The following is a 27227-nucleotide window of genomic DNA, read 5'->3' on the forward strand; positions in this document are numbered from 1 at the left end:
GATCTGTAGGGCCTGTAACCCACTGAACTAGAGATACGTATCTCTAGTTCAGTGCTGTAACCCCCCTGTAACTAGTCTAGATTCTAGACGTCGGTGTACTTGTTATTTCTCTCCCCTTGCTTTATTCTCCTCTGCGCGCCATTGATCAACTGAAAAGCAGAACAGTCCTGGCAAAGGACTACCCTGTAACACAAAGCTTAATTAGCATTGATTGTAGAGCAGTTTTCTACGTTTGATTCTATTGACTATAATGTACAATCAATCTTAAAAATCAAGTGTATGATTAAGCGTTAACTTTTGTGTTAGGGGACCCTAATATTAGCGTCCGTGAGGAGTGCGAAAGGTCCCAATTCAAGAGCTGCATTCGATCATCATAATTATAGCTCAATAATATTGTTGGTGTCTATTTGCTTGAGAAGCGGTACGGTAGCTCGATCGCCGCTGATTCAATTCTATTTATCAGAAGTTGTGTGTGCAGACGTACTGTATGTTTTATCGTATTGTAGATAATATAGTTTTCATTTATGTATTATTATCTGTTACATAGGCCCTACGCTTATAACTTGATTATTTATGTTTGTTTGTGACCCAACTCGTATATATATATAACGTCAACATAAAAAAGGTTAAGCAAAATTAAAATGTCTATATACTCATTCGGGGGCACATTAATTCAAATTCATTTATAGTCATGCACGCCTGTAGCAATTATAGTCCGCTTGATCTGGTTTGTCTGCAGTACCAAGAAAAAGAAGAAGATTCAAGATGAACCATCGGATTATTTTTACGGCAGGTAAAAAAGGGGAGGGTTTGGTCGTGGAACCATTGGGGGAAATCCCCGTATTCGTTGTTGCTAGCATGCGATGTGATCCGAGCTCTCTAGCTCTCTAGCTAGCTATAGCGCAGCGCGCGCTCTAGAGCACATTGCCATTAGTTCGGCAACTTGGCCATCACTATTAGTCCATGGACATGGTCGGTCGGAGTGAGGAATCTTCGGTGTGTCCCATCACATTTTTTACTTCCAGGTATTTAAGTTTGGTTCAAAACTTCTAATAAGAGCATTCCATTGAAATTAGGCCTAATATTCGATATATAATTTTGTACTGTACCGGTAGTGACTTGTGCTCAAACTTAAAAAAAAAATCTGACTCTGGGAGTCTGGTTCTGCAGTCACACTCACATCACTAATCAGTCCCATATGTGAATAAATTTGTTGCTGTATAGACTATAGTGAGTTCAAAATTCGCGTGTGTCCATACTTCGGCGAAGATTGGCGGAAGACGGAAAAGAAATCTTCGCGGTAGCCAGGAGACTCTTAACTTAGTTAGAGAGTAATATTATAATCGTCATGGCCAAATCGTGGTTTCGGGAACCACTCGTCGATTTGTATACGCGCACTTGTGTACAAAGTGAATGGAGGTGGAAATCACTCCTAGTAGTAGTACCAATCAATGAGGTCCAAACATTACATGTATGGACCTCATAGGCGACATCTGTAGTATTTTGTGTCAGAAATCTTTGTGAAGATGATTATTTGTGTATTATAACACAAGTACGAGCTATCGTACTGTCTATTCATTAAATTTTTGTTTAAGAAAGTTAAAGCATTGTTAGCAATAAAAAAAAATTGAAAGAAATGAAGGGGAACTTACATTTTGACGACTTTTTCCAGATTTTATTGCCAGTTGCTCTTCACTTCTGACTCGCGATCGAAGCTGATATGCAGATCACGTGATACGCGTTCTCGTCAGCTGATCGGTTGGTTATTCTTTTCGCCAGACGATAATTATATATTTCATAATGCTAGCATTCATCGCAAATTTAGGTGAAAGAGATTGAATTTAAACAGCGCAAGCTTTAATTTTCTCAAAAATAACATTTAATTGATTGCACAAGTTTCGCCTTGGAACAAGTAGGATCATTTGGTCCCATGTTTGCGTAACTACGGGGGGGGGGGGGGTGGGGCGGGGTGTCCCTACCACTATACACCCACTAGCCAGCAATTATCGTTTTTTCTCTTTTTTTTTAAAACCAAAATACCTCCCCCCCAAAAAAAAAAAAAAAAAAAAAAAATAAGGTTAAAGAGAAAGAGAATTAAGGAACACAATATGCTTTATTTTTTCCTCTTTTACTGTTTAACGAGACTTGTAATCAAATATTAAATGGGGCTTAATTAGAACAGCCTTTTTTAAGTCAATTAATAAAAAATATTCCTCCTCGGGATTTGAGCTTTCATGAAATATGAATCTTTTTCATGACTACTGAAAGCGCTAAAAATGTCCAAATTTTTAATTGGTATATAAAGCTTTAGCTCATGCGTTGCGCCCGTCTTATTTTAATGTTATACAATTTTATGCTTTTAATGAATTTCTAATTCTCAGATCTTGTCGCAATCCGATTGGTAGCTATAATGAATGATTATTATGTATCATGAATTGTTCAAAATGTGTCTCTCTATCAATTTTGAATATAAAAAAAAATGTCAGCTCATGCTATTTGCTCGCAATATTTTGATTAGTAAGAATTTCTTCTCTTGTATATGCGAGTTTGAGTAAATAACTAGAGAGAGAGGGGGGGGGGGGGGTCCCTCAGCTACTTGTCCTCGCTTATTCCCAATTTTTTTTATATTATACTCGTGTTCAGAGTGTTTCAAAGTCTTTTCTGATTTTTTTTACACTTTTTATTGTCTCGGAGCTTCCCTCTATTTCTTTTAACTATGATGTAGCCCTTTTTACTTGTTTCAATTCTTTTATGTCTCATTTCATTGAAAACATAATTATTAAACTGACTGACTTTATTACGAAAATTTTGATATTATTTTGTCTTGTTTGTTTGGCTTTCTTTTTTTCTTCTTATCCTTCTTCTTACTTTTTCCATTTCCTTATTTTCTCTTTTATTTCATTTCATGAGGCATCCGCCAACTTATATACAACAACAACAAACATATTTATTTGGTGGTGTGCCCCTCTAAAAAGGGAGGAAAATAGGAAGGAAAAAAAGAAGAAGGGAAGGGGAAAAAATAAGAAAAAAGAAAGAAAGATGATGATGATGAAAATTATCTTGGTGATGATGATGGTGGTGGTGATGGTGGCGGTGATGATGATAATGATGATGATGATAATGATGGTGGTAGTGGCTATGTTTAATAATATATTGCTGTGAATAGAATGAATGTCATTAAAAACATAATCACTAATGCCAGCTCGACGCGCGAACTGAAAAAATATATTTTCTGCCCCGATAATTTGATAACCCTAACCTAACCCAATTTCTAAGTATTTTTATCATAAACAGGATAACTATAGACAATTAATTGAAAACTTGATATTCTTTTGCGAAAATGAATATGAAGGACAACTTTTTAATAAAGAACACAGTTTTAGAGCGTGATTTATACCTACAACCGCTTAATATCCTGTCACTGTCGGTATGACATGAAGCAGTTGGAACTTTCTGATTCCATCAGCTTAATAATTTTTGCAACAGGCGCCAGTCCAACAAACAGACAGACATTTGCCCAAACAGACAACATCTTAACCTCTGCTCATTTCTTTTTGCACGGACACATAAAATCTCGACCTACCCATCACTTTTCTCACTATTTTCTCCTCCCTTTTATTTTCCATTAATTTATCTTTCGTTCACTTTTTTTCTGTCCTCTTTTTCCTTCTATTTTTTTTTCTCGTCTCACCGCTTTTCCTCATCCCCCAGCCCCCGACGCCCACGCAGATTCGCAAACAATATCAAGTGTACTGTTAGGCAAGGGCGGAAATCTCTCCCCAAAGGTAGCCGGGACCAGGGGCTGGAAAATTTGACAAGAAAAAAACAAACAAACAAAAACAAAAAAGAAGGTTTATCACCCCCAAAAGAAGGTCATCTTGACCAAAAGAAATTTGATAAGCAAACAAGCAAAAAAAAGGGCACCCCAAAAGTAAGATCGTCTAGCTCTTCCAAAATACATATTTTATTTCGATTTTGAATGAAAAGACCAAAAATAGTAGGGGGATGACATTTCATAATGTGCCCCCCTACTATTCTAGGTGAGGGGGACATGTCCCCCTGGAATTTGCGCCCATGTGGGTGGGGGGTGTTGCGCCTCCCTTTCGGAATCATTATGGAAGAGTGTAAATACTCGCTGTGATTTCGATCTCATACCTATAAAAAAAAATAGAACAGCTACGCCTTGAACACAGGCCAAAATGCCTAACGATTTCTCCGCGGCATTAACAACTATCGTAAAGGGCGCTCCATTTATAAATAAAGATGGACATGTAGCTGTCTATGGCGACAAGATTTGTCGCGAATATTTCCCAAGAATTGTGAGAATTGGGCTGAAAATGCAACAAAAGAACCGGTGAGTACCGATCAAACAGTATCAAGCTATTTAATGAAATATATTTTATCAGTATAGTTTAACAATTTCTAGATAATAAACTTTAGTTCTAAGCTAGGGCGGCCCAAATGCGCGTGAGTGGAGTCCCAGTATATTAACACGGGTAAGTATTGCGGTGTTGCCTAGAGTGGTGGAAATAGGGAACCGTTCGTGTGACTGAATTAACAATAACATTATCACATTGACATGATTAAGCGCTGCTGTATGAGTGAACGGTGGTTCCCAATATCACGATAATGCCATAATCGTTTACTTATGTATGCTTATTCTCCACAGAGCCAGGGATTCTATTGCATTCATCTACACGTACCGCCAAAAAACCTCAAACTTTCGCCTCCGACTCCGAGATTTCTACTTTCCTTCTAAATCAAATGTAAAAGTAGAAGTAGGCACTTATATGTCACTCACACTAGTACGAGGTTAGTATATATACTAACCTCGTACACCAAACCGTGTTTGACCCTTGATTTCGAAGTAGTCCGCAAACATCGCTTCATTGCTGAAGTAATATTTGCCGAAACTCCTTCTCGCTACTCACCGGGGCTCTTTCCGGTAAGTAGCAATACATTAAAAAATTAAAAATGTAATTTGAATATAATAATCGGTCAAAAAGAGCAAATTTCGCTTACCTTGGCCTGGAAAGTAACTTCGCTTGTCTCTTCTACGGAAATACAAGGAGGCCCGTTGGTGGCGCTAATAAATTTCACAACCTTGATTCAGCTCCTCGGTAATTTTATAACTGTGTCTAAATTCTTTGAATGCGCAATTCTTATGATTAATTTACTAATTATGGGCACCAATAAATGAAAAACCTTCAAACATGTCAAAAACATAATTCAAGATTATTATTGGCGATGATAACACTTTTCTGCAATTAATTTAAAACGATGACTAATAAAGAAAAATTGAAAAAAATATACGTGCCTGGAACGAAACCAGCAGTACAGGCTTTAACGAACATCAATAATACGGTATACCAAAGTCTTTACAATGAAAAGATTGGACACTTCACGGACTTTGCGTAATGACCTGCGTCAATTTGCGTGTAAAATAGTGTAGGTGCCTAGTCTTTCCCTTGTCGTGTCTTTGATATGAATATAAATCGCGCGCCCTCTTTAGAAAAAAATTGATATCGGCGCTGACCAAATTTTATCTCCGTGAAATCTTCACTAAAGATCAAGAAAATATACATATTTTTTAGAAGAAACTTCAAGGAGAAGTCACGGAAGGATCTAAATGATTGGGTAAGTGTCATAGCAGAATGTGAAATCCCTAATTATGTTTGATGTTTTATGTGGGCGAAAGCCCAGTAGTATATGGATGTGTCGTGTGTGTAGCGTTATTATGAATGATATTCCTTAGCACGCGAGATGATATGAGCCCATGGGTGCTTATATGTATAAGTTCAGTTGAAAATTAGGAAAGGCTGTTCCACCATGTTTTAATTTTATATGCTCACAATGAGACTCAATATGAATATCTACAATTCACAAAACTGTTTGAATTTTCAAATTCCGACATCTAGAAGTCAAGTTATTGCCATCTTTGTGATAAAAAACGGCTTTTTGTGGACCAAAGATGATTGCATAATTAATATTCTCTTTCTCACAATCTCATTAAATACTTATTAGTATTTTTAGGGATGATCAGTGTCTGTTCTTTTAAAAATGTATGCAGTGTATTATAAGCTAAAGGCGGAGAAGGAAAAATGTGATGAAGAGACAAGGAATTGGATTGGGGGGAAATTGATATGAATTGATAGTGTGTCATAACAAGAATTTCTCTCGTTCCTAAAAAAAAAAGATTACTGAAGAAAAAAATGAACCTATAATTATTAAAATATAGGATTGATAACAGCTAAGAGTGAGGAGGAAAGAGTGATTAAAAGTTATCCTGACTGTGGTTGGAATGGGGAGGAAAATTGTTTTTAAGAATAAGAAAAAAAACTTCCTGGAAAAAAGAAAAGAAAAAAGAAATTGGACTCGAAGTTGAACCCACGTCATCTTATTTGAATTACTGACAGTTTGTTCGGTGACAAAACATGTATACAGCATGCCACAGTACTTTATTGTAAATTTGTTGTACTATGTAGTGACAATAGCGTAGATTATGCTTTGCATTTGTAGTATGTGCTGCGCATTTATGTACGCGTTTATCGTCCGCAATACTTAAAAATGACGTAAATCATGCAAGTCAATGGCGTTGGGGCATGAGAAACATAGTCAAATTCTCAAAAATAAGACAAATTCAGCTCTCATAAAGAGCGTTCCATTAGTGCAAGCAGATAACTGGCTACGATGCATCAAAAGACGATCTCTGGGGTAAAGTGGGAAATCTATATGCAGTCACGTTTTTTGTACGATGTAATTCCTATTCGGGCGCGGACGGCTTCGAGGGGGGTCATCTTAAGGTATTATATAGATACGGCTCCGCTTTTCTGTACTAGGAAAAACATTTCTCATGAAATGAAAACTGGTAGTTCATTCTTTTCCCTTGGGGAAAAAATGACCACCCCCCCCCCTTACTCTCGAATCTCGCTCAAGATGTGTGCACTGCACATACATTGGGTCTGGTAGGTCAAGCCATTGTGTGCATCTCTCACTATTAGAATATTAGAATAAACTGAACATCTGTTGTGTGATTTTTATGGCTAAGGACTATTGTATTTAAGGCTAACAGTTGGCATATAATCAAGAATTCATGCTTGCCCTAAAGACTTCATAGATTTTTATTTGCTTCCCCTTTTCTCCTTCAATTTTTTTTTTGAATTGTAGATCTTGAACATTTGATTCGTGGACATCTAGTAAAGTAATCCATTTACAATGTGGAACTTTGACCCTGGTGGGATGGAGGCAACTTCAAATGACTTGCCCTTGATGTCAAACATTCATGATATAAGGGTCAGGCATTACCTTCTAAATCTCAAGGTCAACTTCAATGACAGGGTCTTCACTGGAAGTACAACTCTCTTCCTAGAACAGCCAGCTTCCTCTAAGATGTGTACATCAAGTCTGCAAAGACAAGATGACGACCTGTCTCATTCATATTCATCTTCTGAAGATGTTGATGAGAAAATGTCTTCTGCAAAGGATGCTAGGTCTCCCAGTGGTCCTGCTTGTCAAGAACCTCTGGAAAGTTACAATGTTTTGAGGACCAAATCATGCTCTATGTCTACATGTAATTTTGAAGAGTTTGGTGCAGGCTCTGTTCATGTAGATTCTACAGAGGTAACTGGATTTATTTTGCCAACTGTGGGTCTTGACAGGAATTTAATAGTTTCTAATGAGGACTCTGATGAAATTGACCCTGCCAATACATGTACTAGCGTCAATCCAAAACTAATGGAAAACATGAAAATATTGAAGGACATTGCATCTTCAGAAAGTAAATCATGCCATGAAAGGCCAGGCAAGGTTCTTGATTCTTTTACCAGTCTAAATGAAGGAATTGGATATCCTTCTCCATGTCTAAGGGGACAGGATGCCAAACAAACGATCAACACCAGTCCTGAACAGAGTTCATTGCATTTGTCTCATTGTGATGATAATGACTTTGCCTTGATACTTGATTGTTGTGATATTGACATTCATGCAGTGGAAGAAATAATTATAGATGAAAAAAAGTTTGGACTAAATCCTATAAATACAATGTCATCAGAACAATTGGTAGTTGAAAATCAGGACTTGCCTTTGGAAAATGAAAGAGAATTTTCTTTGGATAGTGAAAGGGAACCAGTTAAAAACTCACCATGTCATGGAACTGCCCAGAATCCCCTCACAGAAAATTTGTGTTATACTCCAAACGAATACAGCGTCAGAAGAAAACGATTTTTGACTTGTCAATCAATGCAGAGGATTTCTCTTGAATTTAAAGTGGAACCTTGGAGCCTCAAAGTTTGGAAGAGAGGAGTGAAGAAACCAGATGACTTTCCTGCAGCTGTATGTATAACCTACAGAACCCGACCTTCTGGAAGGTCATTAACTTGGGCTGTTGATCAAGATGGTAGGTGAGTATTGTCCTCTGTTGATAAACTTTATTAAGTGATAGAGTTTAATACACACATCTGATCTAGATTTGTATCTCCCACCCCCCCATCAATTTGATGATCCATTAATGAAAGTATAAATCAGCATTTGGGGTATGAATGGCCTGTCCTATAATAGCAACAAACCATGTTTGGAGTGATTTGATTCTGTCAACAGTTCAAAAGCCACTTTCAATACTTGAAAGGGAATTGTATCATTCTTCTTCCTCACAGTTATGCAATGTTCAACATTTATTATCAGTATTAATCATGTCAGGTCGATACTTTGACAAGCAAGTTTCCTGTGTGTATACCAAGCAAAATCTTGTACATTGATGTACATGTAATCAGCATCATCCTCAAAGTTTCTGGTACATGTCATCCTTTCTGATGAAGTTGATGACAAAATAACAAAATTAAAACATAAACTCAATAGCTACATGTATCTAGCCTTGTCACTGCCATTATCATTTCTTCATCATAAAGGAAATAAAGATTGATATCACAATAACTAATTCTGCCTTTATGATTATTTAGGCCATGTGTATTTACCCAAGGAGCATGGATCAACAACCGGTCTCTCTTTCCATGCCAGGAACCCCCTGGTGCTATGGCAACCTGGCAAGCTATCATCCATGCTCCAGAAGATTGTATGGTTATCATGAGCGGAGATGAAGAAGGTGATGTGTTACAGAAGAAACAAGGTACATCCATCTTGGTATTTTACCTCTTTATTTTGATGAAGTCTATTTTCAGTCTCTCTCTCTCTCTTCCTCCATGTAACATTGGAATGCAAGCATACACTTTCAAATACTTAACCATATTATATTACATTATCTTATCATAACAAATAGTGTGATTTTCGTAGCATTTCTACAGCCTACACATGGAGGCAGCATTGGGATGTCTTTACAACACTCAAATGATATGAATCGGTAGCAATGTTGGGATGAAAAACCATGCCATTGAATTGAGTATAAACAAGTGCTATATTTATTCTTTGTATCCACTTCTCAGGGATGGTGTCCACTCTCCACTTCACAGATATGCTGCAACCTAGCTCCATTGTTACTCTTGCCATTGGAGTTTGGAGATGTTATAATGTACCAGTCCCACAAGATGTAGATGAATGGAGATCAAATCGAAAGCATTTGTTTTCATTAGCGGAAAGAAAAGTTGAAAATGAAGGGTAAGCCATTTGGTCTACTTCCATTTTATGAATCATATATTCACGTGACATAACAGAGTGAAAAAGTGGGCAAAGTAGGTATCTAGTGGAAATAAGATATCCAAGTGAATATTAGACCAAGTGGCAATTGGAGCAAAATAATAGTAGACTAATTTGGTTTAGCTATGATAGAGGATGTGATAATTAGACCATCTGCTAGAAAATCAAGTTAATACAAGCTAGTTGTGGGTCCTCTTTACTGCCATTTCCAATTCATTTATGTAATGCCTGGCTTGATTTGTCAGGCGGAGGAATATCTCATCCTTTATACTTGTGTATCTGCTTATAAAAAGTACTAGAGTTCATCAGAGGTTTTAGTTTACGATATTTATTCAGTCTGGTTTCTACAATATTGCCAATGTTATCTCTGAAATCAACCAAGATCCCCTGAATCATTGCTAGATCCGCCGATCCAAAATTTACAGGGGAAGTTCACCCTGACAAATATTTATGGTTAAAATAGCAAAATAAAATACTGCTGAAGGTTTGAGGAAAATCCATCAGATTGAAAAATATATACTTGAAGCTTAATTTTTTTGATTTGGGACATCATATGGGAGCAGCTTCACCATTCATTGTGTAGTAAAAAAATCAAAGAAACATCATTTTCTCAAAAAATTGTAAATGGTTGTTATTGTAACTTCAGGTATCAACAAACAAATTGCATGTATTTTATACCTGAAAGAAAGAAAATTAGTCATCACATACCATTACAAAATTGAAATTTATGCATTAATATATAATGTAACATGCATGTACGTCTTGTGATGTCAGCCTTTTAAGACTGATATTTTTAGAAAGGGTCACATTAGCTCTATTAATTATTTAGTCATTATTTTATGAATTATTAATGTGTCACCTTTTATATGTTTCTATCACACTCTGTTTCTGCAGGAAGATTCGTCAAGAAAGATGCAATCATGACGAGTGGCCATGTCGTATAGGATGTTACAACCAACCAATTATTCCATCCCGCATCATAGCCCCACCCTCACTCTATGAAGCTGCTGTAAAAGAGTTTGCCTCTTATTTACCAAAGTGTCTGTATGCTGTCTTCAGTCTCCTTGGACCACATCCATTTTCACGTCTTGATCTGCTTATCTTACCTCGCTGCTTTGCAAGTCTTGGATTGGCTAGGTATTTACTCAAGGCCCCTTAATAAACTGGGGGGGGGGGGGGTCAGTTTGACCCCCCCCCCCTCGACAAATTTTGCACATCAAAAATGTGCTTCAAAACAGGATTCCGTGTACAAAGCCAATACAAATTGTGTTTTCAACCAAAATTATCATGAATGCATGATTATTTTAACTTTTGTTGGTTTTAATGGATTTATTTCATACTATTGATGATCGCAAAAGGGTCCCTGACAAAATTCATTGAAAAAACAATAAAAACAATGGTTCAAAAAACAAAGAGATACATAAGAATTAAACAAACAATAAAATACATAGGAAATTAATTGTGTTATGGCAATTTTTTTCAGATATTTGTTAGAAATGTAATATTTTACAAAAAATAGCATTCTAATATAAAGTAAGTTAAAGGCAGATAAGTGGAGCACTTCTGGCAGTCTCACCTGCTTTACGTGATTCAATATAGCAGCAGTGCTGACCCTGAAATCTTTTATTAGATAATTATTCAAAGTTCATTGACATTAAATGACCTTTGACCTTTGTCAAGTCACCTGAAACTTGGGCAGGAGATTTAGTACTTCCTTACCCTTACATGTGGGTGCGTCGTGGTCTAGTGGTTCTGACTCTCGCCTTTGAAACAGAGGGTCGTGTGTTTGAATCATAGCCATGGTGTATTTTCCTTCAGCAAGAAATTTATCCACACTGTGCTGCACTCAACCCAGGTGAGGTGAATGGGTACCCGGCAGGAGTAATTCCTTGCATGCACTGAGCACCGGTGATGGTAGCGTGAGCTAAAGCCGGGGTAATAATAGCAGCGCTTTGTATCCTCTGGCAAAAAGTGCTTTATAAATCCAGCTATTATTATTATTATTATGTACACTCAGCAAAATAAGTTCTTGGACACTGAAAAAAGTTAAAATATTCCATATCGATATTTGATTAAAGGCAAATTATTGTACGTCAACATACCCAGACAATATTCCTCTTCCAGTATGACATGACATTTTCATGTGAACAGTCATGCATGGGTGGTTAAATGCTTTAAACAATAGCAATGTCAGTAAAAGAAAATGGCAAGAAATGGACCATTCAAATGCTAATGATCATGGCCATCCTGTAGGCATACATTCAACAATTTACAATTTCAACAGATTGTGGTTATCATTTGAATTGAATGCTTAGGGATGCATCATGAGATGCATAATGAGATGGATCATTTGGACACTCACTTTCAAGATGAAGCTTTCCAACCAAGAGCGTGCAAGAGCAATAGGAATGTTGCAGTCTGGGCAGTCATTTAGACAAGTGGCTAGATATTTCCAAGTTTCACCAACAACAATTTCAAATTTGAACCAGCAGTATTTGGCTACTGATGAAGTTAGAGACCGCCCTAGGAGTGGTTGACCTAGGGCCACCACCCCTGCAGAAGATAGGAGGATAAGGATAATTTTCTTTTGCTTATGCCAAGATACTGAAATTTGACATGTTTTTCATCGACTAACTTTTACTTAAAATTCCAGTGGAATAGTGATGCATCCAATGTGGATAACTTTCTCTTCACTTTTAGACTGGTATTTGACTTTTAAGTTTGCTTTTATCGTTAATGGATATTTATGCCACACAAACTTTCACAACTGAAAGAATTACTGATCGTTTTCCTGCAATTTTCTTTTACTGACATTGCTATTGTTTAATGCCTGTAACCAGCCATGCACTGACATCCATTTCTTGCAATTTTCTTTTACTGACATTGCTATAGTTGTTGTTTCATCATGACTTTATTCAAGTTCAAAGACACTGATATACAATATATACATAAAGAGACCAGGTCCATCGTTTCCATTCCAAACAAATGGCAGGTCAGTACATGGATTACAAGACAAGTAATACGTAATGCAGGAAAATAATTAGTTAAAGCTGTCGTTGATATCACGTTGTAAAAAAAAAAGAAAAGCACTCAATCAGTCTTCTAAATCAGAGCTGGATGTGTAAATGGAATTAATCAACTACATTATAAGTTTTTGTGTATTAAAATTAATATAATTAGCTACTGACATCACAAATTTATGAAAGTAATATTAGTAAAGTACATTTGCCTTACGCAGAAAACATAGTTAAGAAAATTATCTTGGGCCCTTGGGGATAGTTACGGGTCCAAGTGACGTACCACCCCCCAGGTTCGCTCTTTTCTTGCGTAGAATATCGAAAAAGAGGAGAGTATGGCGAGTTTAGAAAGGGTATGGAAAAATTCGGTTGGTCGGACTTTCGAGCTTGTTGTTCTGAGGAGTTTTTTAAGGCGGTGTTTATTATTCCGGTCTACTAGGCCCCTTGCCCCGATTTCTACGGCGTAGAATGACACCATGTACCCCTTGTCTTTGATATCCCTAACGATTGACTCGTACTTTGTGCTTTTCCTTTGGTGTGCATCTTCGATGTTGGTTTCAAATGGGATTGTTAATTCGGTGATAATTATCTCTTTCTGATCCTCCCGTAAAATTACTAAATCTGGGCGCAAAGTGGTTGTGAGTATGTGGGGTGGTATGGTGCCCCCGGCGATTGAATGCCCTTCTAAATCAGTATAAATATTCCCGTTAGTCAGATTTTCAAGAAATGTTTGAAAGCATTTAAAGATAAATTCCAGTTTTGGTAACGATCTCAAAATGACTTTTTACAGAATCTAATATAATGACCATCCAAGTGTCTGTTTGTATGAATAAAAAATTTGTGCCATATGATTCTGGAAGAAATTGTGTAATTGCTGAGAAATAAGCAAAATAAGCGCGGATTCGGTCACTTCCGTTGGGTCTTTATTCCAGCAATAAGAATACACTGTCCCACGTGTGCCTATCTGTGTTTGTGATCTTCAGTGTGAACATTTTTCAGCGTAGATTTTAAGATTTCACAAAGTTCAGTTCATGTAACTGTACCAGATCTAGATCCTCGATGATATACTGACAATTAAGCCTGGTTTTACAGACTTTCTCATGAAATCAGTGTTTACTGCAACTACTGGCATTTCTCTTTAAGCGCCCATGCATGACTGTTCACATGAAAATGTCATGTCATACTGGAAGAGGAATATTGTCTGGTCATGTTGACATACAATAATTTGCCTTTAATCAAATATCTATATGGAACATTTTAACTTTTATAAGTGTCCAAGAACTTTTTTTGACGAGTGTATGTTCAAGTTTCATGAACTACATGTGGGTCTATATACTTTCTATGTTATGCCATTTAAAAAACTTAAGATTCGGTTAAGATTTGATGTTGACACCACCGTCGCAAAAGCGGCTCTTATACATGTAGTCACGCTTGTAGTTTACATTCGGCTTTATGCGTGTGCAAATTATCGTAATCAGCGGCCGAGATCGGGGGGGGGGTGGTCTCAATTGACCCCCCCCCCAGCATATCCTGGTCTGAAATAGCCCAGTTAAAATAGTGTTAACTTGACTGCAGTAGTAGAAATAGTAGTATTTTTGGTATTACGTAGTGGTAATAGTATTAGTAGTAGAAGTAGCAGTGGCCGTCTTGTTTATTTTTGTTTTTGTTTGGATACCTTAATTCAAGTCCGTTATTTATCTATATTGTTGTTATCCAAGTGAAACTTCATCTTGCTTACATGCGTCCAAGACATATAAAATTTAATACATAGGAAAGTATGTATTAATACGCAGCAAATAAAAAATGTATATCCTTATCCAAAATTCTATATTTTAATATACTTAGCTTGAATTCAATATCTTAAAATAGCCTTAAAAATTGACATACAAAGCTTTTCTACATGCACTCATTGGAGTAAAATCACATGAATAAATAGAATGCTAGAGTGCAACAATGTGAAATAGAACCGAAAGAGACAATAGACAATAATTTCCTTCCTATCTACAGTACAACATTCTATACCACATTATATTTGCCAAGAAAATAAATGTTTTAAGTATTCTGCCATGGATTCTTGTGTAATCATATTTTTTAAACCCAAACTTCACAATACATGTCTGATTGTTTGATGATAAAAATGATTATTCTCGGCCTATGGCAGGAAAAGTTTTACTTTGTTCTGGGGTTAACAGTTTTCCATGAAGCTTACTAGTTCTTGTTTATTGTCTAACAGCCCAAGTCTGATCTTCCTCTCTCAAACCCTGTTATCTGGTGACGGAAGTTTTCTTTCTCGTCTCGCTCATGAAATCAGTCATTCGTGGTTTGGAATCCTGATCGGAGCTCGTGATTGGACAGAAGAATGGTTGAGTGAAGGATTTGCAACATTCATGGAGGATCCAATTCATGCAATCACAGAGAATGTATGAATTAGTGTTTGATCATTGCAAACGATAGTATTATGTTAAAGGTAGTTTTGAATAAGTTGCAAGGGGTTAATTAATGGGGAATATTAAAGGTAAATGCTAGTTTTGGTAACGATATCAAAATGAGTTCGTACAGAATCCAATGAAATGACCACCAAAGTGTCTGTTTGTATAAATAAAACGTATGTGCCAAAGGATTCTGGAAGAAATTGTGTAATTGCTGAGAAATCAGCAAATAAGCACAGGATTCGGGTAGAGCGTCGGGCACGACATTCAAAGCAATAATTATACACTGTCCCACGTGCGCTTGTCTGTGTTGGGGATTTTCAGTCTGAACATTTTTCAGCGAAGATTTCAAGATTTCACGAAGTTCAGTTTATGTAACTGTACCAGATCTAGATCCTCGATGATATACTGACAATTAAGCCTTGTTTTACAGACTTTCTCATGAAATCAGTGTTTACTGCAACTACTGGAATTTCTCTTTAAAGAAAAATTTGTGTTTGATATTGAATATTCCTCCTTTGTCAAATATTACGTAAGCTTAAACTAATTGTTAGTCTAAGTTATGTAATAGATGCATCAGTATGAACTTGCATAAATTTCATTATTACATGTAGGTTCATTAACCCTAATTTTCCCGGGGGGGGGGGCATAATGGTCCCCCTTGACAATTTTCACGATATATCCGCTGCAAGAAATTTTTTGACCTCACTGCTCACCAACTTTTTACTTTCAAGTCTCGCGCAAATTTTGAGACCAAATTTGTGACGCCCGGGTACGCGGTTACGACATTATGCAACATTATATAAGTGCATGTCAGACCCAAAATTGCTCTTAAAGATGATTTCATGTACAAATCCAATGCAAATTGTGTATTTAGCCAAAATTCATAAATATATCATTATTTCTACTTTTACTGATTAAACTTAATTAATTTTGCCTTGTTTATGATCAGAATTAAGTCTGGAACGATTTCCATTGAAAAAACAATAAAAAACAAAAAGTAAAAAAACAAAGAAATACGTAAGAAATAAAAAAAAAAACAATAAAATACATAAGAAATCGGTCTTGGTACCAGATTTTTTTTCATTCACAATTGTTAGGAATGCTATTAAGAATATTTTCACCCCAAAATAGCATTCTAGGAGCTTTATTTAGTGAATCAGATAAAAAAGTATGATTTCATGAATAAATTAGCATAATTAATTCATATAAAATAATAATATATGAATTCAGTGAAATTTACCAATGCAACTGCGTAGATTATGTCTGTATTGCTGTATTCATGTCAAAGTTTACACCCTTTCTGTCTACTCCTCTTTACTTTTGTCTCTTGTGATTTAATCCTCCTTAGCTTTCAACCATTTCATCTACTTACTATCTACTCTAATTGTCAGAAAGCCTTAAGCATTTCCAGTTTATTGGGTATTATATCCATTTTGTCATATCCACTCAGTCTGTCACTACTTTATTGTTAGAATCATTTGTTTATGAGCCAAATCTTTATTTCTACATGTGTGAAATACATGTTCATGTAGCATATGAAGTGGAATTGGAACATTTTGGGCAGTATTATTAGATCAATTTTTTTTTTATGTCATTTTATTTTGTATTGATTTATATCTTAGTTTTACCTTTGTAATGAAATTGTATTCTGAAATCACTTTTTATCTCTTAGATGATATATTGAATTTTATCTGAGGTGAATTTGTATATTCCATGTCTGAAGATAATAAGCGGCAGAGCAGTGCCTACATAGATTTGTCCTTATCATTAGAACACAGGTAATGTGCTTGCACCCATGTATATTTAAAAAGAAAGTAAATAAACTTGACATAGGATGGGGGCTATTATGTTTCTGTATCAATCTCATTGATAATATGTGACTGTACTACTAAACAGGGATGCCACTTTTCAGACTAAACATTAACCTACGGTGTAGATATTGGCCATAGAAAAGGCCTTTTCATGTAAGAAAGGTGTCATTCTAGATGATTCTCAGACTGATAAATTCTAAGTGGCATATATGATTGCACAGCCTTTATCTTTGGACATTGCTTTAGAAAAAAAAAAGTTTCTCATTATACCAATTTGCAAAGATTTTAAGGGTATTTTTTTATCTCACTGATTTTAAGTGGAGAAAACAAAATTATGTGAGATAAAATGGATCTCAGAATACCACCCCTGGGTAACGACCAAACATTAGACTAAATGACAAACCCAGTAAGTGGTTGGATGATATGTACCAAGTGAGTTCAGCCATGATGATGTTTAAATATACAATCTGAGAAGAAGATAGTAATGGATTCAAATCTTCTAAACTTATTTTTCTTGCCAAAGTGGTCATGGAAAGAGTACAAGGACTACTCCAATCTCAAGGCCCTACTTAGGTACCAAGCATTGAAAGGAGAGATAGAGAACACAGAATCAGAACTACAAATCCTTAGACCTATGACAGATGGACCAGGAACTAGTGAAGGAAGTGATGTTGGATTTGTTAAGAATGGTCTAAATCCAGACAAGTGGTTTCTGCAGGTGCATTATTTGAAGGTAAAATAATCTTTATTTATACCTACTTATTACAGATAGTGAATAGCCATGAGAGCGATGGTACAAGATTATGCAGGAGGTGAAAGAAAGATGCTCTATTCAACGAGGCGTTAGCGGAGTTGAATAGAGCATCTCTTTCTTTTACTGAATGCGAAATCTCGCACCATTGTACAAATAAGAATATTCGCTATTTGTGTTGTACAGTGCCTCGGGGCTTAGCGAAAATATGAAAAAACAAGTTTTTTCCTGCAGTATTCTATGAAAAGGGAGGAAAAATGTTGGAAGCAAAAAGCAAATCCCACAAGCACACATGACCTGGGACAGCATTGTGCATGTAGCCAGCAAGCTATGCGCTTATTTAACCTTCAGTTTTACTGAACGCAAAGAATTGAAACGTATTGTGACGTCACCTTCTAAGGCTGTGCAACGGTACATCATCCATCATATTGTTATTTGCACTAACAAAAGCGGGAAATTTAAAGACGATCAACATATAAACAGTTTTATATTTTCGACACTAAATGTGCAATGCTGATTGTGTTTGTGTTTGGTCTTTTGGCATTGTGTTTTCAATCATGATTTATGCTGCTGTTCGAATTTGAAAATCGACATTGAACACACCCTTAGTATAAATCTCTGGAGCCAATGGGTGTCTTCTCTCCTAACCACATGACCATACCATATCAACCTACCTGTATTATCCTTACCAGACCCATGGACTGGAAGAGGTCTCATTCTCTCACATGATAATACATTGTACTTCCATCTGACCATCCTCTTCTCGGCCTTTACAATTTGCTCCATGCTGGATTTATTTGTTGCCAGTGACTCCATCTTCAGTGAGTAACGGGCAGGATGGGGGAGGGCATTCATTTTCATTTCCTGAATATTATGTCAAAATCCATCACAAAATTTGATTTGTTTTAAAATAAAAATATAAAAATTTTACGCCATAAGAATTTTGAGGGGGCCACCCCTCAAAATGTTTGCGTCATTATACTCTGATATGACCGGGAAATTTTTGGCTCTTGCCCCTTCCCCCGTCCCAGCCACCGACTTATGTTACTTTCCTGTTCTTCTTTGGGTATACTTCCCAATGCCCTACAGTGGGAGCCAACAGCTACCAGAGGTCACGCATTTCCACACACTTGCATCATTCCCTTTTGGTGGGGCTGCCCTTGAGGTGAGGAAGGGAGAGAATTCTCTTCCAGACACTGCTAATCCTTGCTGTCACAGCTACTGACTCATCTCCTTTGGAAGCCAACATATCACCAATGTAGCAGACATCACAAAGTCAAACTTTGAAAATTCATATTTCAATCTTCGTTGAAATCTTCTGCTTTTTTTAAACCAACTTTATGGCCCGGCAGCCTTAGTGTTATGAAATAAAACAAATCTGTAGGTATGATTTAACATTTGTCCTTTTTTTTCTTTTTTTTTTCTAAACAGGGATATTTTCTCTTACATCACATAACTAGGCACCTTACCATGGAGAAAACCCTGTGCTTCATTAATCATTATGTGATGCATTACCATGGAAACTTGGTCCTGTCAAAAGACATATTCAGCCTTTTGTTTGAAGAGTACCCTGAGTTAAAGTGAGTGCATGGTCCATTTTCAAATTATCTACTTTTATATAGAAAAATAATGAAGTCTACAGATATATTATGTACTCAGTGAAGCAGGGGATATGAAGCAACGTTATTGATATCTTAGACCGAATTTAATACTGGACATGTATTCACAAATATCACATAATCATTGCTGAAGTATTATATTGAAATATACACTGTAGGGGAAGGAGGGGTAAGTTGTGACACTTTTTCCATTTTGCATGTTAGAATTGATATGACTGATAATATTGTAGAAATAAGTACCTTGCCTTTAACCCTAACTAGGCCGGGCTTTTTTGGCTGTTCTGTGGCCGGGGGGGGGGGGGTTGATTCAACCCCCCCTTGAGATCTCGGCCGCCGATCGCGCGAGCGCCGCAAAAATTTGCACGCTGGTAGTGTGTGATGTAATCTACAAGGCTGTATGGTAAAATTTTTCAAAATAATGAGATTTTATTTTATATGAATTAATTATGCTAATTTATGCATAAATCATACTTTTTGCTCTAATTCACTAAATAAAGCTCCTAGAATGCTAATTTTTGGTGAAAATACTGTTTGTAGCATTCTTAACAATGGCAATTGAAAAAAACTTTGGTTTGGAAATCAATTTCTTATGTATTTTATTGTTTTATGAATTTCTTATGTATTTCTTTGTTTTTCAACCTTTTGTTTTTCTTTGTTTTTTTCACCAGATTTAGTGCACAACCTTTTTGAAGCATAATTGTGCTAAAATCAATTGCTTTCAGCTGTTTAAAGTAAAAATAATCATATCTTTATGAATAAGATGAGAAAACTCAATTTGCATTGACTTTGTACACAAAATCACGTTTTGGAACAATTTTTGGTCTGACATGCACTTACAAAATGTTGCGTAATTTCAGAACCGCGTACCCGGGCGTCGTAAATTTGGTCTCAAAAGATGCGCAAGACTTAAAAGTATAAACTCTGCGAGTGGCGCGGTCAAAAAAATTTGCGCGGCAGAATGATCGCAGAAAATGTTGAGGGGGGGGGTTGATTCAACCCCCCCCAGGCCATTTTAGGGTTAAATTTAATTCTTAGAAAATATTTTTCACCTATACCGTATGGGTACTAGTATTCAACCCGGCATAATTCAAAGATTTTGACATATTCCCCAAAATATTTAGAAATAGGGAATTTATCTTAATTTCACACCTTTGTTATTTCCAGGGTAATCTGTTGTTGATATTTTCTTTGTCAATCTGTCGACTGTATGCGCGGAGGATCGAATTATGCGGCGATGGCCTTTTGCACTGAATGGTACTAGTATTCAACCTAGTGAGGATTGATAGCAAATCTCAAAAGGGTTTAGATTGCTAAATTAGATCTAGATCTATGTAAGTCTCTGGCTTTGATTAATTCCCTGTTTGGTCTCATCTCAAATGGTCTAGTCCATAGTCGGATGGGACAAGGGCAGATTGAGAGACAGGGCCATCTTTCATCGCTAGGTTGAATACTAGTGCCGACGGGTTGAATACTAGGACCAAAATCCGTCGCCGTATAATTCGATCGCCCGCGCACACAGTCAACTGGTTGAAGAAAAAAATAACGGAAAAAGAATAACCAGTATTTGCTCTTGCAAATAAGACGGGTCTGAAATTCAGGTAAATTCTATATTTCTATATATTTGAGGAAACTCTCCAAACGGGTTGAATACTAGTGCCCTTACGGTATACCCCCACGCTGAAATTCATTGTGACCTTTGAAAAAGACGATGTCGAATAGCTCAACTTGCTCCATATGTGGGGTAAGTTGTGCCACCTTCTGGGGTAAGTTGAGCCACAAAAACTACGTACAAAATGTATATGGGAAGAAGCAGCATGTCAAATTTTGTATTTCAGTTCTTTTCACTTGCTAATTCTCTATAAATACTAACATCCTCTAAAATTAAAATAACTGTCTTATGAATTTACACCTTTCTGCCTGCACACATTTCTTATGCATCCATCATTTAAAAGACTATGACAAGAATGAAGATCCATACCTGGACTAACAATATTGTTCCTATTTCTTTATTGTATTCAAAGACATGTGTGGGTAAAAAGCACTCCTATATTTGACACCCTTTTTTACTTTTTTGGCTGAAATTTGTATTTTTCCGTCAAAAAAAGTACTTTTTGTTTCAAAGTCGAAAACAATATGGTCGGGTATTAAAGGGTTATGTAATGGGTCATCAACACATGACACCACCACAATGTGTGACTCATTCATTATTGGCCTTGGGGTGGTGGCTCAACTTGCCCCTATGCTCAACTTACCCCACCTTCCCCTACCTATTGCCGTTGAAGGGAATTTGGTCCCATTATCACTGGCAAAGATCAGTTTGCAGTTGTATATATGCCCTTCAGTGCTTGGGTTTCTTATGTTTTTATAATTATTAACATAGCCAAAAACATAATTGTACGATCCTTGTGTATATGTTCATATCCATATATAAATGTTAATTAAGTTTTGCATTTGGTTATAAGGTGCAAAATGCAAGTTATGGATATTTAGATTAAAAGTTGTTTAAATAAAGAAATACATGTACTATGACTTTGTGTCTGTACATGTATGAATTGTCTCATTCTTCTTTCTGTCATGTTTCTGTATTATTCATGTACTTTATGAGATCAAATCACTTCCTGTGGAATACAAATCTTGTATCTTCATCTTTTATAGACATAGAGGCATCACCATGGAAACTATCTATTCGGAGTGGTTGGATAAACCAGGAATGCCAGATGAGTTGGATCCACAGATTTACCAGCATGACAATACTCTTGTTTCTAGTGTACTGTCTGAGGTATGGAATTCATTAAATATTCTGCTAAATTTCCATTTGTGATTATGATGATGTTGGTGAATGTTATGATTGGAATTGATGATGATGATGCTGCTGCTGCTGCTGCTGCTGATGATAATTTTGGTTGTGGTGGTGATGATGATGATGATGATGATGATGATGATGATGCTGGTGATGTTGATGGTGATGATTATGGTGGTGATGATGATGATGATGGTGATAATGAATTGATTATTGTGATGATGGTGCTGATTATGATGATTATGATAATTTTGGTTGTGGTGGTGATGATGATGATGATGATGATGATAATGATGATGATGATGATGAAGATGGTGATGATGATGATGGTGATGATGATGATGGTGATGATGATGATGGTGGATGATGAATTGATGATTGTGATGATGGATATAAAATCACTTCAATATTCCCATCTTTCTGCAAATTCAAAACAGTTTTAGGCTAAATTGTTTAGATTCTTCTTAAAGGCTGTTCCCTAGGGATAGGACAACAACATTCACAGGGCATTTGAGCTTGCTGCTTTCCTTCCTGGGCATATTTTGAATATTGCAGCTTTTAATGATCTGAAATGTCATTAGCAAACAATTTTATAGGCTGTATAAGCTTTCACAAATATGGTAATGATATCTGATCGAATAAATGTTCTGATATTTTACAGGTTGAAAGATGGAAAGCTTATGACAAGTTTCATCAGAAATCCAAGAAGACAAAGAAGAAAAAGAAGAGGAGAAGAATGATGTCTCCTTTGTTTCAAAATAATCCTGCTTTAGAGGTAATAACCATTCTTGAAATCATGGCCACCTTGACAAATCTCAGGACAACCATGCGTCATTATCTAGGATGTAACATTTTGATATTTTTATGATAAATCAGTATTTATTCATTATACCAGGTTGACAATTAGAAAATTGGTGTTAGTTTATGCATCCTTTAAATGAAATGTGCCAGGTCTCATTGAAATGTTTAATTTGATAATCTAGCAAGTTATGCACAATTCTTCTCATTGCATACACTCAGTGGTATGAAAATCTAGGGTAATGCTGTTGGCACCTGCTCTTCTGACAGCTGTTCATGCAGCAGCTGATCAACACTACCATTTACATCTGCTTACTCAATTGATGGTGAAAGTATACATTTCATTGTTTCTCTAGCTCTACCAAATAAAAAAAATGCCAACAGTTTGACAACTGAGAGGGTTTATGAACAGTTGTGTGTTGCTGGGAAACAATGATCAGCTGTTTGCACTGGAAGTACCCATCCCAGCACATCAGAGTACTTGGAAGGAAATTTTTGACATGGAAGTTCATATTACTCAGTATTAGGCCCGTTTCGGATACACGTGTACACGCACGGTCAAGTCAGTGCACGTGTACTAAATTTCATCACCATGTACACGGTAGCATCTGCATAAAGCTTGCGTGGGACTGTAAAGTCAGTGAACAAGCTCACAGCTTCACATTAATTCTTAGTTGTCAGACACTGCACATGTTTTAATCACTAATATGTCAATATATTTCAATTAACCTAAAGTGAGTTTACTTCCAAAATCGCCGATTTAATCAACATTTATTCTGGAGACTCAAGTTTTTGTACCACACGAAATGGGTATGCTTCGGTCAGTGCAGGGCCCTAGTTAGCGCCGACGTTCGTTGGATGCGCATTTTGCATACTGTACCGTACATGCATGCACAGATCGCTGCAGAATTAAGTGTAACTGAAGTTATCGATTGATTTTCATTATTTTATTGCCAATTTGAGGAGCGTGTGTTTGTAGGCTTGTAGCGCATATGTATGAGCGTATAACACGTAACTGGAGCAATGATTGCTGTCACAATTTGAGAATCACCAATTGCGACAGCGATCATTGCTCCAGTTACGTGTTATACGCTCATACACATGTGCTACAAGCCTACAAACACACGCTCCTCAAATTGGCAATATAATAATGAAAATCAATCGATAACTTCAGTTACACTTAATTCTGCAGCGATCTGTGCATGCATGTACGGTACAGTATGTAAAATGCGCATCCAACGAACATCTGCGCTAACTAGGGCCCTGCACTGATTTACTTTTGCATTCTTTATTAATTTAATGCGCTGCTAACCTGAGTAAACTTTTGATACTTCTAACTTCTAAGGTAAGCTTTAAAACCGTGACTTAGGCTACATAGGCCCCGTTTATGTTACATTGACAGGTGGATGCGGGTCCGTGAATGTCGACATGTAAGAATCACTGAAAATATACCGTAACTCACTCTCAGTGTTTACAACGTGTACACGACCGAAAAACACGCCGTGTACACGTGCATCAAAAATGGACTTTCAAACCGGGCCTAACTCAGTATCGGCTTTAAGCAATAAGAAGAATTTAAATCGTTCTGTCGTGAACTTTCGTTAGGAGACAATTAAAATTTGCTGACCCCAGATGTGAAAAGCACTGGAAATAGCTGTAATACAGCATGTCCAACAAAAAGTTTTAAAGCAGATACGAACCAATAGTGCCATCTCGAGTCCTCAACTACTCATACCTGGCCAGTTTCCTTACCCATAATGCTGGTGTAGTCTAGTAATATAGACCCATTTGAATGATAACATGCTAATTAACTTCTCAATACATTCATACCGCAATAATTATGTTACCAAGTAGCAAAACGATTACTTTTCCTCTCAAATCATTTTAGTTTCTCTATACAAATACAATAGGTCAATTTATTCTCTGTAGTATTAGTAGATATCTGAAAATGTATATTTTAAGACTATGTATTTATAAAACACAGTCAATGAGAGAACACACACAGTTAACTCCCTCTTTAATGGCACTGTAAATGGGTATAACTTACTACAGCATTATATTTTCATACATGTACCTTTACACCAGTAATCCACTATTCACTTTCTACATCTGGATGAAACTTTAATTGATATGGTCCAATAATCACAAGCATATAAGCATTTTTTCCAATACGCATCAGGAAAGCTTTCTATCCAAGGTTTTTATTTATGTGTAGACAGGTTCAGCTAACAAGTTTTGTTATTTTTTCATGTTCAGGCACGGGGCAATTCCAGTGTAAACTAATGAATACAGCAAAACCGCCAAAGAGCTTGGCATAGACTATTAAAGGGGAATCCAACCCAAATAAAAACTTGTTTTTATAAGGAAAAGAAAAATCAAACAAGATGATAGGTGAAAGTTTGAACAATATTGGACAAACAACAAGAAAGTAATGAATTTTTAAAAGTTGTAAATATTGGTAATCACTATACCCATGGAGACTTCAAATTGGCCGCATATGGGATGTCATAGTGATGTAAGGCAAGGACTACTTTTCCATGTACTCCAATACATATTATGGCTAAAATGTCATTTTTCCAAAAAGTTTTATTTCAAATTATATTTTTCTATCATGAGGACATAAAACAATATACTACCTGGATTATATTTAGATTACTACCCCAGGAGAATGGGTACTTAGGAGAAAACCACAAATCCCTGATGATAAAGTACTCGGCCTATGGGAAAGTTGTCCTTGCCCCTTGTCATAATTTACTTACCCAGTTGCCAATTTGAAATCTACATAGTATTAGTGATCTCAATTTTAAAGCAGCTATAACTTTCTTGTTGGTTGTCCGATTTCTTTCAAACTTTCACCATTCTGTTTAATTAATTTTTCTCCTTCCCAACACAACAGTTTATGACCAAGGCTGGATTCCCCTTTAACAAGGTTTCTAACTCCACACTTGTCACTAAGTTTACTGCATTAACCCGCCCACTTTTTATGTAAATATAAATCATGGTTTCACATTATGTATTAAACACTACCTTTGTGAATTCAGGTCTACATGTTTTAAAATTGAAGAAAAGATTTTTATTTTTCAGCTTACTCCAGATCAGCTGATCCTCCTCTTAGAAGGAATCTTAGATGTGGAAACCATGGCAAAAGAAACTCTGGTTGATCTTGATACAACCTACTGCCTCAAAGATCAGAATGCAGAGGTACGACATCGTTGGTGTGAGCTGGTCATCAAACACAAGCTCACTAAATCATATCCTGATGTGTGTCTCTTTTTGAAAGAAGAACAGGTACGACCAACCCTATAATCCTTTCATTAGGTAAATTGGGTCAGATAGTTTGAACCATGTGTTACATGCTTCCATTCTCCCAAGTCATATAGATAGTTACCTGTAAAATATGTTTTTTTTTTTTATACACAATGTAGAAAGTAAATATATGAAAATCTGCCTTTTGTATGCGTTTGTATACATCCCTTCCTCGGCCCTGAACTGGCAGAACTACGATTCCGAGATTTTCGAGCTTAAAAATTCAAAATTGCTTCTTTTGCTTTCTTTGGAAAAATGGAGAATGGTTTATCAGATTTTGTTTTCCTTTGACCTGTGGAACATACAGAACTGGGGTCAATATGTGTTTTGTATTTCCTCATTTAATCTTGTAATTGTCTTCATTTAAAAACATGTTTTTACCCGATGACTACACTTGTAGCTTTTGATCAGGCAAAACTATGTATGTCTTCAACATGGCAAAGGATTATCAGGCAAAACTATGTGTGTCTTGCTCGTTGCAAAGTTTTATCTGGCAAAACTACTTATGAATTGCAAAGTTTTATCAGGCAAAACTGTGTATGTCTTATACATTGCAAAGCTATCAAGCAAAACTATGTATGTCCTAGACATTGCAAATGACTGGTTTATCAGGGAAAAGAGTGTATTTCCTAAGTATTGCAAAGTTTTATCAGGCAAAACTATGTACATGTATGTCTTAGAAATCGTAAAGTGCTTTAAATGTAAGGGTTAGGGTGTCGGCCATATCACATTTGCAAATATCAAATTTTGTAAGGCTTCCCATGAATCAAGAATATGTTTCTATCTCTGAAATTTGAAAGTATGCAGTAGTCTAGTATTCAATGAAATGATAAATGGAAAACCGTTCATTTTATAGGCTCTTTTCAGGCCATTTTAATTTTATTTGTAATACCACATGAAATATATTAGTATAGGCCCTATCTGATCTCTTTTTGCATAATCATAATTCAAATTAGTTTTGATTTCATTTAGGCAGAATGCCCAAATTGAAGTTGAATTGCTCATTATTGTGAACAGAGAGAACATATACAGCCGTACAGTACAATGG

The 27227-nt window shown here is 36.3% G+C and overlaps 1 protein-coding gene across 4 annotated transcripts in view; it reads left to right on the plus strand.

Moving 5' to 3' along the window:
• The first annotated feature begins 379 nt into the window (after positions 1–379).
• LOC129271258 (aminopeptidase O-like) overlaps positions 380–27227 on the plus strand; it is a 33782-nt gene continuing 6934 nt past the window's right edge. Inside the window, exons 1-11 of one of the 4 annotated variants that reach the window (XM_064106423.1) lie at positions 380–421; positions 7168–8399; positions 8955–9121; positions 9435–9606; positions 10540–10782; positions 14896–15082; positions 17429–17638; positions 19088–19236; positions 21931–22054; positions 22737–22850; positions 25958–26161. In XM_064106423.1, the coding sequence (XP_063962493.1) occupies positions 7216–8399; positions 8955–9121; positions 9435–9606; positions 10540–10782; positions 14896–15082; positions 17429–17638; positions 19088–19236; positions 21931–22054; positions 22737–22850; positions 25958–26161 (2754 nt within the window). In that variant the 5' untranslated portion in view covers positions 380–421; positions 7168–7215. The other 3 variants (XM_064106424.1, XM_064106422.1, XM_064106425.1) reach the window with 3 other exon arrangements.

Source organism: Lytechinus pictus, chromosome 11, assembly GCF_037042905.1.
Source record: "Lytechinus pictus isolate F3 Inbred chromosome 11, Lp3.0, whole genome shotgun sequence".
Classification (NCBI taxonomy): domain Eukaryota; kingdom Metazoa; phylum Echinodermata; class Echinoidea; order Temnopleuroida; family Toxopneustidae; genus Lytechinus; species Lytechinus pictus.